The sequence below is a fragment of the Plecotus auritus genome (genome assembly GCF_963455305.1).
Source record: "Plecotus auritus genome assembly, chromosome: 8".
NCBI classification, from domain to species: Eukaryota; Metazoa; Chordata; class Mammalia; order Chiroptera; family Vespertilionidae; genus Plecotus; species Plecotus auritus.
In genome coordinates, this window is record NC_137782.1 from 83,035,539 (window position 1) to 83,049,819 (window position 14,281).

General features: G+C 39.4%; 1 protein-coding gene across 3 annotated transcripts in view; it reads right to left on the minus strand.

Annotated features, from left to right (window-relative positions):
* Window positions 1-14,281, minus strand: part of RALGAPA2 (Ral GTPase activating protein catalytic subunit alpha 2) — a gene marked incomplete at its 3' end in the record, with an annotated part of 304,312 nt that overhangs the window by 263,168 nt on the left and 26,863 nt on the right. For all 3 annotated transcript variants that reach the window (XM_080683050.1, XM_080683051.1, XM_080683049.1), the window contains exons 2-3: window positions 14,110-14,220; window positions 10,503-10,555 (exon numbers count right to left, since the gene is read on the minus strand). In XM_080683050.1, the coding sequence (XP_080539176.1) occupies window positions 10,503-10,555; window positions 14,110-14,220 (164 nt within the window). The remainder of the gene's footprint in view (window positions 1-10,502; window positions 10,556-14,109; window positions 14,221-14,281) is intronic.

The following is a 14,281-nucleotide window of genomic DNA, read 5'->3' on the forward strand; positions in this document are numbered from 1 at the left end:
GAAAACCTATTTGAAGAAATAATGACTGAAAACTTCCCCTACCTGGTGAAAGAAATAGACTTACAAGTCCAGGAAGCGCACAGAACACCAAACAAGAGGAATCAAAAGAGGACCACACCAAGACACATGGTAATTAAAATGCCAAGGGCAAAAGACAAAGAGAGAATCTTAAAAGCATCAAGGGAAAAACAGTTAATTACCTACAAGGGAGCACCCATACAACTGTCAGCTGATTTCTCAACAGAAACTATGCAGGCCAGAAGGGAGTGGCAAGAAATATTCAAAGTGATGAACAGCAAGAACCTACAACCAAGATTACTCTACCCAGCAAAGCTATCATTCAGAGTTGAAGGTCAGATAAAGAGCTTCACAGACAAGAAAAAGCTAAAGGAGTTCATCACCACCAAACCAGGATTACGTGAAATGCTGAAGGGCATTCTTTAAGAAGAGGAAGAAGAAAAAGGTAAAGATAAAAATTATGAACAACAAAATGACATCAAATACATACCTACCAACAAGTGAATCTAACAATCAAGTGAATAAAAAATCTGAAGAACAGAATGGACTGGTGAATATAATAGAATCAGGGACATAGAAAGGGAGTGGACTGACAATTCTCAGGGGGGAGGGGGTGTGAGGGGTGTGGGAAGAGATTGGACAAAAATCGTACACCTATGGATGAAGACAGTGGCGGGGGGTAAGGGCATGGGGTGGGGTGGGAAATCAGAGGGGAGCTAAGGGGGGGGGGTGGGAAAGAGGAACACCTATAATAATCTGAACAATAAAGATTTATTTTTAAAAAAATTAAAAAAATTAAAAAATTAAAAAAAATAAAGGAGTTCATCACCATCAAACCAGTATTATATGAAATGCTGAAAGGTATTCTTTAAGAAGAGGAAGAAGAAAAAAGTAAAGATAAAAATTATGAACAACAAATACATATCTATCAACAAGTGAACCTAAAAATCAAGTTAATTAAAAATCTGAGGAACAAAATAAACTGGTGAATATAATAGAATTAGTGGCATAGAAAGGGAGTGGACTGATAATTCTCAGGGGGAAAAGGAATGGGGAGTGCAGGAAGAGACTGGACAAAAATCGTACATCTATGGATGAGGACAGTGCGGGGGAGGTAAGGGCAGAGGGTGGGGTGGGAACCGGGTGGAAGGGAGCTATGGGGGGAAAAAGGAGAAACAATTGTAATAACCTGAACAATACAGATTTATTAAATTAAAACAACAACAACAAAAAAAACCTGATCTAAATCTAGCTAGACTTCTACCTTTTTTCCTATCTCTTTTATCCAGAGAGTTTTAGGTGAAAAAGAAAATGTTTTTAACACAAAAATACCAAATAACTGCATGGAATATAAGTTGAGAATTTAATACAATAAATATTAACAGGTGCAAATCACTGTGAGGCATACAAAAGATTATAAGTAATGGTTGCTGGCCTCAGGAACTGTATAGTCTCATTAGGAAGCTAAGACATAGCCACCTTAAGGGAAAACTAAGAACATCCAGCTATAATCAAATCGTAACAAGTAGGGGCATATCATATGTGTTCACAGAAAAGAATGGGTAGCTCTAGCAGGAGTTGCCAGAAAAATGGGCCAGCTGAGGAGGAAAGCAAAGAGCAGTCCCTGAAAAAAGAATTGCATAAACCAAGAGAAGTGAAACTATGCAAAAAGAGGTAAAGGGGCAATAAGCAAAGTAGCATGTGTGTGTGACAGAGCACTTCCACAGAGCAACACCAACAACAAAAAGCGAACAAGAGCTGCATGGGGACCCCAGAGGGGACTCTAGGTTTTAGACCAGACTGGGCCACACTTTACAGATTATAAGAAAAAGTTCAGGCCTAGGAAGGAAAAAAGCAGTGTTTATTTAATTTGAAGGGGTAATTTGAATAGATTTTAAAATTAGGAATCTAAAAATCAAATGTCCTGTATATCTGTGATTTCTGACTGTGATATTTGAAAAACAGATGAATGAGTAGCATTCTGAGGCCAGAACATATATAAATTTTAAAATTAAATCTCTTCCTCCATCAATGTATATTGTATTTTAATTGGGTTGGGGGAGGGTAAGGAAATGCCTTGCTATCACATTCTAGAAGTTTTCTTAACCGTATACAAAGAACTCCAAACGACTCTATTTCTCTATTAAAGGGAGACGGTACATACTATAGCAGTTTGAAACATTTCTGTAATAACTAGATTTTCTGTATTCTTTTTTTTAAAAAAAAACTATATTTTTATTTATTTCAGAGAGGAAGGGAATAGGAGAGATAGAAAGATGATGAGAGAGAATTATCAATAGACTGCCTCCTTCACGTCCCCCACCAGGGATCCAGTCCACAACCCAGGCATATGCCCTGACCAGGTCAATGCTCAACCTCTGAGCCACCCCCAGCCAGGCGCTATTCTTGATGCTGACATTCTGGGGCCTTGCTGACCTAGGAAAGACTAGCCCTCCTTTGTTAGCTAATTCCTAGAGATAGTACCTGCCAGCATATTCCAACCAACCAACCAGTCCCAAATCTACACCCACCTCCTTTTATGGGCTCTCACACAATGGGACATTATCCCCCTGCCCAAATCACCCAAGGACCAAATACTGGACAACTAGGGATCATCCTACAACCTAGCGCCCACCAAAATTATTCAAACTATCCCATCCAAAGCCTGCTTATTAGCTTGCTTGCCTTACCTTGCCCATTCCTTCCTGAAAAAAAACACAATAAAGGCTCCTACCCTCAGTTCCCTTCTGCCTATTCTACCATGGTGCTTCTCTGTACAGCCCTAATAGGGCATGGCATGCTTCCTGCTACTAAGGAACTGTGAGTAGAATAAACACTTCTTCCTTCACACCAGTCATTTTCATGTCTGTGTGTCTTACCAAACCTGGTTACAACAAATTCATGTACTAAGAAAATAACCCCTCATCTGCAGAATCCAGGAAGTTCTCAAAGTCAAGTGAATTATTTGAACTTGAAGCCCATTCACCAGGTGCCTAACATTTCTATACCAATCCTCCTTTCCCCTATGCAGATAGCCACCTCAAGGGCCACCACCAAGAGTCACATTCAGAATTTTCTGTAACTCAAAAGGTCATTACTAGAACTCTGACTCCATTCTTATAAGTGGACTCTTCAGTTTACCAGGAAATTTAACATATACTCCATGAGGGCAGGGGGTTCTGTCTTGCCCACTGCCATCGCTCCAGCACCTAGAAGTGTGACTGACACATAGTAGGTACTCAATGAATGTGTATAATAAAGAATAGGTACGTGCTGGTGTAGATGGCCTGTGCAATACAGCTTGAGAAGCAGGAGAATATCAAGACTCCTAAGTGATAGGCATCATGGTACTGTTAGGAGCAAAACTAGAATATTGGGAACTAGCTATAGTTATCCTATATAATAAAAGGCTAATATGCAAATCGACCGAACGGCAGAACGACTGGTCGCTATGATGCGCACTGACCACTGGGGACAGATGCTCAACGCAGGAGCTGCCCCCTGGTGGTCAGTGCACTCCCACAGGGGGAGCTCCGCTCAGCCAGAAGCTGGGCTCATGGCTGGCAAGTGCAGCGGCAGTGGCGGGAACCTCTCCCACCTCAGTGGCACTAAGGATGTCTGACTGACAGACATCCCCCAAAGGTTTCTGGGCTGGGAGAGGGCACAGTCTGGGCTAAGGGACCCGAGTGCACAAATTTCATGCACCGGGCCGCTGGTTAGAAATATTAATCATACTCTGTTAACTGTGATTGCCTTGTTGTGATTAAAAAAAAAGGACATTCTAACCTGGCTAGGAGTTGTACTCCCCTCTTCTCCCCCCGCCCCCCCACCCACCACTCTGGTACCTGGGAGTCAACCTTGGACCTGGCAGTTAACCTTGGAATGCGGTCCATTCTCATTCAAGAACTGCCTATTAACATGGAAAGATTAACAACCTTGTTGCCCAAACAATGGAGTCCCACCCCAGCCCCTATTGCCTACTTCCCCATGCCCTCAATCCCTACTTCCCCATGTAATCTTTGTCCTACCCAATATAAGCAGCTGGCTTATGGGGGGTTGCAGTGCAGATTTTCGTGGATGACCTGCTGCTCTCCCATAATTACGGCAGTATTGGAATAAACGCTCATATATGATTCAACCCTCTCTTTGCTGAATTGGCTCAAGTAGTGACAGGCAGCATGGACCCATTTATTGTCCAGTTTCAGTAGTAAATTAAAGAAATAGGCTCTAGAGTTGGACAGAGGTTATATCTCTTTGTAGCACTTGATACTGGTACAATGTTGGACAAGTCACTTCAAATGGCAAAGGTCCCATTCTTTCATCCATAAAAACTGGCAAGACAGAAACAGGATAGCCCATGTAAAACATTTACATTATAGTCAAGATGACAATGTAAATTCATTTTATGGAGTCCCACACTCCCATTTGAAACACATAGCAATGATAGATAAAATGTTTTTAAAAAAAGAGTAAAATTAGATAGTCATAACCTCAATAAAAAATGTGACTAACATCTCCACGTACCAGCTACAACAGAAACATTAAGCGATATACAGATTTGAAGCCAGGAGCAAAGATTGCTGGAGGTCAACTTCCAAGGGGTACAAATGCTCCCACTGGAGACAAAAGCAACAGAAAGGTCTGCTCACTGCCTGAAACGGCAACTTGAACTGGTCTGGCAGCTTTGATTGCACATCACTTGCTTTATCAGAGCACTGTAATGTCTCCAGTATCTCCCACATCTAAAAACTACTGTTTCCTTTTTCAAAGTTTCCCTTCCAGATTGCCCCTGACTTCAGGTATCCTTACATTCTCTTCTTTCATGCTGTGGACGAAATGGGGCCACATGCTAAACCTGACAAGCTCAGGGAAGGCCTGCACAGTGGCCTTACACACTCAGAGACCTAAAGTAACCACATAAGATGATCTAAAATTAAAACTTTTTGACTAAAAGCAGTTCATGGCAGGTAGTCATGTCCTAAGGCATTCTTTTATCCCTAACAAAAGTCAATCTTTCCCTTAATGGAACATGTCTATTGTCTTTCTGCATCTGCCATAACATACCTTTAGAATGTCCCTCCACCCCATCCCCTCAAAGCACAGGCACCAAGTCGCCTCATTGTTATTGTTATTGGGTTAATTGTTGACTGTTAACTATCCTGTATTCACCTATATAAAAGAAGTATGTGTCTATCATTTCATTTTTTATCCAACCCCAGGCATTCCCCCCACTCCTTTTCCTTCTCCTGCCTCCCTAATCTCTCACCAATGGATTTCATGTAGCCCACTTAAGTCTTCTCTTTTGATTGTAATGTATAAAATAAGATGCATAACTGCCATTCTCTGGAGCATTATCTCAATCCACTGAGGTTTTACTTCCCAGCAATTGTCAGTTTGGCTCAAATAAACTCACAAACATTCTCTACAAGTTTGAATGTTTCTTACATTGGCAATGCCTTCTTAACTTTATGCTTTCTTCCAATCCATTTCTTCTGTGATTTAACAGAAAGATTTTCCCAATTATGCACACCTTGATAAATATTTACCTCCAAATCCTCATAAACCATCTCTTTACACAGCACTAACTTATAGAAAGTAGCAATGAAGTTACTTAATTTTCAGCATTAACTATTCAAAATTACATTCTAAAACCAGAGACAGAGACAGAATATTAGGATAAACAAAAATAATGCAGGTTCATTGTTCACTCCCATTTACTAGGCAAAATGAGAATTTTATGAGCTTTGATAATATGTTTGTTCTATTATATAGGCAACTAATCCTCTGTAGCTGGTAATGCATCTGTAATAACACCCTCCCTAATCTAGAATTTCTGGACATGAGGAAAAGGTATTGAAACTTCCTCTGTGGGAGGTATAGGACAAGGGTCTCTGATGGGCTATCCTGTTGTTGAACAACTAGACCTGAGATCGGTGACAGCAAGTGCAATTTTCAAAACATTTCTAGACTTTGAAGGACATAGGGAAACTAACTTAAAAAATAGCAGGAGAGAAAGTAGAAGGGAAGAAGAAAGGTGGCAGAAGGAAAGTGAACCAAAACCTGATCTGTAAGCAACAAGCTCAAGAAAAACAGTGCAGGGTGCCAGAGCTAATAAAATTCCACAGTAGTATCCACAGGTGTCTATGCCCTCCAGATCCCAGTTCCCACCACATGGGAAGTTTGAGAAGCTGAACCTGAGACTCCATTAATAAACCAGGACCCTCAAATGGAGCAACAGTGATCCCAATCAAGAGCACTCCAGACTTCTGGCAAAAGCAAAGACAAAACCCTCCAGGAAAAAAAAAGTATTAAAACAGATTACATCTATATTTGATTAAATCTGACCTCAAAATCACATCACAAAACATTCAGAAAAAGAAGCCACTGTGAGAGACAGCAGAAATAAGCAACAAATTTAGACAATTTCAGGTATTAGAATGATTAGATACAGACTACAAAATTTTGCATGTTAAAATGTTTAAGAAAATAAAAGATTTCTGAAAGTGAACAAGGATCAAGAGACTATCAAAAGCAACCAGCCACATATGAATTCCAAACCAAAAGAAGTTAAAACAGGAGAAAGAATCACTGAAATTTAAAACTCAATAGAATGGTTAAGCAGCAGATTAGACCCAAATGAAGAGAGTTAGTGCACTGGACGAGAGAACTGAAGAAATTACCCAGAATTCAAGACCAGGAAATAGAGGGAAGAGAGGATAAAAGCAAGCTTAAGAGACGTGGAAGACAGATCAAGAAGTTTAAATAAGAATCCTAGGAAATATGGCCAGAAAGAATAGAAAAGAGTCAATATTAGAGAATACATTAGCTGAGAATTTTACAGAAATTACAAAAGATTTAAATTCAGAAATACAGGAAGCACATATGTACCAAGCAAAATAAGAAATCTTCATCTAGATATTTTGTGGTAAAACTGCAGAACACCAAAGATTAAGAAAAAGATTGTAAGAGAAGCCAGAGAGAAAAGGCATTTACAGGAACAACTGAACTGAGAGAAGAGTTTAAAACTGTTACAATGTCAACTAGACGATATAATAAAATTACACCTGTCAAGTGTAACACAAATACACTGAGTGGCCAGATTATTATGATCTCTGAACGCATAATAATCTGGCCACTCAGTGTATATCCTATATAATAAAAGGCTAATATGCAAATTGTCCCCTCAACCAGGAGTTTGACCAGCAGGCAGGCCATCCAACCGACCATGTCCCCTCCCCCTGGCCAGGCTGGCCAGATCCCACCCATGCACGAATTCATGCACCAGGCCTCTAATATACATACACACACACACACACTGAGTGACCAGTTTATTATGCGTTCAGAGATCATAATAATCTGGCCACTCAGTGTACTTTTACTACTACTGCCACTAGTACTACTACTAATAATAATGAGTCTACTATCAATAACAACTGTTTGAAGACATTGAAGATTAATCTAGAGTAGATAAAACTGAAGAGATTATGACCCCTAAAAAAGGGTCATGGCAAATAACTGAAAACTTCAACGATAAGAACAAATTCTTAGAAAAATATATAATTTATCAAACCTGAATCAAGAAAAAATTAAAAACTAGAATACTAAAATAATCCTAAAACTATTAAAGAAATTAAATGAGTGGTTAAAATATTTCCATTAAAACAACAAAAAAAGCGCACCAGCTTCACATGGCTTTTAAGACTAAAAACACTCCAGAAACAGACCATTCCAATTTTATACTATTTTACAGAACAAAAAAAAAAAATAAGAAATGGCCCTGGCTGGTGCTCAGTGGTTAGAGCATCCTGGGGGGGAGCTCCCCAACCCCCATGCATCAAAGGTCAGAGGTTCAATTCCTAGTCAAGGGTATGCACCTAGGTTTCAGGTTGATCCCTGCCCTGATTGGGGCATGTGTGGGAGGCAACCTATCAATGTGCCTGTCTGAGTGATGTTTCTTTCTCTCTCTCTGTCTCTCTGTCTCTCTCTCTCTCTCTTTCTCTCTCTCTCAATCTCCCCTCCCTCCCTTCCACTCTCCCTCTCTAGAAATCAATGGAAAAAATATTCTCGGGTGAGGATTTAGAAACAAGAAGAAATGCTTCACAACAGGTTCTATAACCTTTACCACAGGATCATTCATAAACAACATGAGGAAGGGAAAGTTTAAGCCCACCTCAGTTGTGAACATAGATCTAAAAATGCAAACACAATATTAGTCTCCCAAAAATACTGAACTATATTCATCACATTAATATTTATGAAGAATCATATGTTATCACAACAATGCAGAAAAAAATATTCAAAAACTTCAAAACCCATCTATGATTTTTTATAAATCTTACCAAACTAGGAATAGAAACAAACGTCCTTAACCTGACAAAGTACCTAACCAAAAATTTTCAGAAAGCATTATTCTTAATGATGAAATGTTAATGAAACTCTCTTTGAATCAGAAACAGAATGACCACCTTTATCATATCTATTTACCAATGTACTAGAGAGCCAGTGCAGCAAGACAAACTAACCAGCAAGCTGGTCATTATTCACCGACATTCTATCTACCAAGAAAATAAAACAAAAAAATCTATAGACAAAATGTTGGAATTAAATAATCCTATATATTCACTTAATCCAGTGGGAATGGAATGAATAAACTAGAACTAAATTCAGAAACATGGATAAATCTTTGTGAGAATAAATTTTCTGTCAAAGAAGAGAGTTTAGGCAGCTGCCATTTTGAAACAGCAAAGATCAACCCCTCCCTTTTTCCTTTATATTAGCCAGTTGCACAAGAATGTGAGCCTAAACTCTAACCAATAAAGAGTGAGAGACAGATGGTGTGAGTCAGGGATAAAACACCCCGCAAGGGGACTGACCGGTCAGTGTGCGTGTCTACCAAACCCTGTGTTGGTTGCACACCCTTCTGCAGGAGTAAGGATATTTGCCTTGCTGTCTGGCTCCCGAGTATCCTTTGTGTTCTGCCAGGACCCCTGGTTTGGGGGCTTGCCTTCTTTCTAACATCTTAGAAATAATGTTGAATGTAAAAGGCAAGCCAAAGATGACTGTGTTCCATATGAGACTATTTTATCACACTTAAAATCAAACAAAACTACATGATGCATTGTTTAGGGATACAAATTCTTGTGGTAAAATCATTCTTTAAAAAGAAAGGGAATGAAAAAAATGCATGGGAGTGGTTGCCTTTAGGGGAGAGAAAGGATGGGATCAAGGAAGAGCATCTATGTAGTTTCTAGTTCGTAAACTGAGGGAGGAGAGGGGCTCAAAAGTATGGGCTTGATCATTATGTTTCAAATGTGCATGTTATAAATTCCTTAGTAAATGCATCAGCTATTACATAAATAAAATAATTTATATTAATTAAACAAATGGTGGTCAGTAGATACATATTTTAAGCTGTAGAAGAAATAATATAAACAGAGCAACTTTAAAATAAAATTGGAGCTGCCACCCCTGATGAACTGCCTTGCACATCTTACAACTCTGCACAGGTTTCATTCACAGAAGGGTTGCCACAGGAAACACAATAACCACCAAATATGAGGTGAATGAATGTCTGTTACTCTGAGGAATGAGTACAGCCCTCAAAGGAGAGAAAGGGAAACCACAGTTTTTGAACAACAGCCATGAGCTAAGTCCTGGGCTGGAGATTTCCATATCTGTTTTATTCCACAAACCTAGAGAGTCCATGGAGAGCCTTCCTCCACTGGCCTCCCTCTCCAGCCAGCTCTGCAGCAAACACACACTAACCTAAGCACAAGTATCTTCAAATCCTGAATAACTTCTAGATAATCAACAATTAACTTGCAGAACCTATAATTTGCTATAATTTGGTTCTGATATAGTTCTCAAGGTATCAATAATCTGGCTGATTGTCTAATACATTTGGACAAAAAAGCATGTGAGATCAAAAATCAAACCCAAATGCTGCTTCAACTTTGAAGAGAATATATGATGGACACACATGGGCACAGAGACACATATAAAGATTGGTACCTCACTAGTAGTCAGAAAAACATATGTTAAAAACAGTGTGTTTTTACATGTCAATTTGCATATATGAAAAAGACAAATCATCTCCAGTGTTGGTTAGAAAATTTACATAAGACTTACATATAAGTTTACATATAAGTTTATATGACCTTTTTAAAAAGCAATTTGGCAATATCAGTATTTAAAATGTGCATACATTTCCATCTAATAATTTCATGTCTAGGTACCCACACAGAAAAATCCTCCCACATGTTTGCAAAAAGAAAAATATCACAAGAACATTCTTTGCAGCACTGTTTGTAAAAGTGGAAGGAAGGGAGGGAGGAAGGAAGGGTGGGGAGGGAGAGAGGGAAGGAGAAAAGGAGGGAAGGAGGGGATACATGTCCAACAATTTTGTCTTCAAGTGAAACTGAAGATCTAAAATAACATATTTTCTACAAGAATCTTAAAAGCTAAATGAATTAACAAACACTTACTTCAAAAAGAAAGAGAATAGAGTCCAGCTCCTCCCTTTGTGACTTATTATTCCCTGGAATATATTAAAAAATTAGTTATCATGACAATGTGTAAATTTTAGGATATTAAAAACATGTTAAAAGATATCTTAAAACATTTAAGCGTCAACATACATTTACTTATTCAAATAATACCAGGAGGTAGTGCCCGTGTTAGGAATGCAGATGGACCACCAAGCCAGACGGCCTGGGTCCACTTCTAGCAAAGCAGTTCTTTAAACACAGCTTCCATGTTTTCAACCCTTGACAGGTAATTTATTCATTTCTCAGTCAGTTACTGATGAGGTCAAATTATGATAGAATGCACAATATAAAAAACAAAGAAAGACTTCTAATTTTGTGATATAATCAGGCATAGAGCAGTAATAACTATAAAAAGTCACATATCTCTTTAAGCAACTGCACACTGTCTTTTTTATAATAACAATAATAAAAATCATAACTCCTACAGCAGTAGTTAGCATTTATTGTCCAACCTATTTACCAAGCACTGTGCTAAGTGCTTAGCATACATCATCTAACTTTTTCTGTAAAGGTCCAGATAATAAATAGTTTAGGCTTTTCAGGTCTCTCTTACAACCACTCACTCTGCTGTTATAATGCAAAAGCAGCCATAGACAATACATAAATGAATGGGTATGGCTGTGTCCAATAAATCTTGATTTATAAAAGTACGTTGTGGACCCTTGATCTAACTGAATCCCTAGAATTCTATTTTTTGTTTTTGTTTTTTTTAATCCTCACCCGAGGATATTTTTCCATTGATTTTTAGAGAGAGTGAAAGACAGAGAGAAATATCAATGTGAGAGAAACACATTGACTGGTTGCCTCCTGCATGAGCCCCGACCAGGCCCCGGGCCAGGGAGGAGCCTGCAACCGAGGTACATGCCCTTGACCGGAATCGAACCCGGGACCTTTTGGTCTGCAGGCCGACGCTCTATCCACTGAGCCACACCAGCTAGGGCCCCACAGCTCTATGAAGTAATATCATTCACTCATTGAATAAATACTAAAGAATGTCTCTACGTCAGGGATTATTCCAGGAACTGAGGATACAGAGTGAACAAAAAAGAACACCCCTAAGGAAGCTTATGAATAAGTAAGACAACCAATAAGAAAGGCAGATGGGGAATGCCAATAAAGGTGGGATGCAATTTTGACTAGTGAAGTCAGGAAACACCTTGCTGATAAGGTGCATCTGAGTAAAGCTATGAAAGAGGTACAGAGCGAGCCACATGAACATTTGGGGGTAAAAAATTGAAGGGAAATGTTTTCCAGATAGAGGGGTTGGACAATGCAAGGTCCTATGGCTGAGCTGGTTTGGAATGGTGAGGAAGAAAGGCTATTGGAAGAAGGCCCTTGTGTCTGAAAGAAAAGGGGAAAGTTGTAGCAGGTGAGGCTAGAGTGGGGATGGGGTAAAGGAAGGCATGTAGGGTCTGAAGCCACTGTAACAACTTCAGGAATGTGAAGCCATTTGAGAGTCTGGATAGCTGAGAGTCATGATTTGGTTCACATTTTTAAAGCATCACTCCAGCAGCTCTTTTGAAGAGATTTTGATAGGGGTTAAAGCAGGAGGGAACAGCACACTAATCCAGGTGAGGACAATGGGAGCTTCGGCATTACCAGCATAGGCACTGAGAAGAGGCCAATGATCCTGGATGTATTTTGAAGATAGAGTCAATAACTCAGGACCTGGTCTGAATAACTAGAAGGCTGACGTTATCACAAGATGAGTACATTATTCCTAGTAAACACTTGCCTTGATTCTTTTGTTTTGGTACAACTTTTTTCCTGCACTCCAATAAAAAACACAGATTGTACTAAAAGCAAGAAACTTCAAAATCTCACCCTGTTTTCATTGGTTCTTCATTATGATTCTTTGCAGTAGACTGTAAAAATGCAGAGAGTTTTTCCCTTCCCATCAAAAAATGTCTATTTCTCCATGTGACTTGCTCTAGCTGAGGCCAGATAGATATTAGCAAATGTGAGGCAAGCACAAACTTGAAAACATTTCCTGAGCTTGGGACTCTAAAACCACCATCTAAAGAAGCCCAAGACAGCCTGCTAGCTGGAGAAGAGGAGCCACATGCAGGAGAACTAAGGCAACATGGTCAATAGCTCGCCAACCATAAGCTGATATCAGAGGCATGAGCTAGCCTAAACCGGGAGAACTGTCCAACAAACTCAGAAAATCGTAGGTAAATAAGTAGCTGTTGTTTTATGGCATTCAATTTAGGGATGGTTTGCTATGCAGCACAAACTAACTGATACATTCTGGAACAGCTATACTTCTCTAAAAAGATAGAGAAAGCAAAAGGGGGAGTAGGGAAGGAAGAAGGACCCTTTAGAATAGAGTTATTAGGTTGTATGGTATTTATTTTTAAGATATGAAGTTTCAATTTTTTCCTTTGCTATTTTGATTGCACATAATATTATACTATTCTCCTCCACACACCTATGAAAAGAAAGTGAAGTGGAGCAAAGCTAGAAAACTAGATTATTTCATATTTGAAATATCTACCGATTTGGAAAAGAAATAATTTTAAGTTCAAGATTTATATCAGTTTATAAATCACAGGGGGGAAAAACAGAGCAATTCATTGAAAAACAAATACTTGGCATCTGGGCACATGCCCATGTCTGATGACCTACTAGAGCCTGGAGCATTCTGTAAGACTCTGAGCCACCTGCTATATGTCAGGGACCACCACAGTGCCTCGCCCCAAATTCCCCTCCATGCTTGACATTTGCCTCTGGTTTTACAGAAGCAATCAGAGCATCTATACACTCCTCTCCATGTCCTCTTTATACTTGCCCATCTCAATCCACTTCCCCCATTACCTTGCACCACCCGTTATCTCCCTTTCCTCAGCCTGCAAACAAGCAAAGGCATCCTTTAAAACCTCCCCATGACCAAGCTACTCCTTGAGATACAATCCTCTGTCTTCATCAAAAGTGGTATTCTCACATGTAGCCTTCATGGTCTCACCAACCAGCTACTCCATTTCTCTGTTTGGATTCTGCTAGAACTTTTCTGTCACTAGTCAGTGACAGCCTCCTCGCTGTGCTATCATTTCCTAGTCCTGCTGCTACTCACCTTTTTGCATCTCTTCTCTGGGCAACTGTGACAAAACACTTTCCTGGCACCCTCCCCTCACCCACTACTCCTTTATCTTTCCTCTTTGCCCAATAAAAGAAGAAATTACCCCAAATCCCTGACTGTCATTCTTTCTCTGCAGCAGCAGGGTCGTACCTCTCCTTCCCAAGCTCCAGTCCCTGTGTTTTTACTGCTCAGCAAGAACCTATACCTGGGTGTCCCACAGGCACTTCATGGGTATAAGGAAAAGGGATATAAGAGTGAGAAGTCAAAGAGTGTTCAGGATGTTGAGTCTAGTTCATGAGCTGTCATTACAGCAGTGGGATCCTGGAGGGTTAGGGATAGGGTCAGGGGAGCCAGGTTTGGGAGGTAAGAGGATGAGTGCAGCTTTTAGCAGTATGAGTTTGAGATGCAAGAAAACCTGAACATTAAAAAAAATTATATATAAAAAATTTTTGTATAAGTGCTTACCTTTTAATTTCAAACTATTTTCCAGTGTTATAAAATTTTCATAGAAGATGAAATATATCTGAGAATAGTTGGTCTCAAAAAACTGCTTAAGTTCACTTGCATCCATATTATCTGAAAAGAAAAAGTTTCCATTTATGACAATAACCTATACAATTATCAGAATTCACACAAA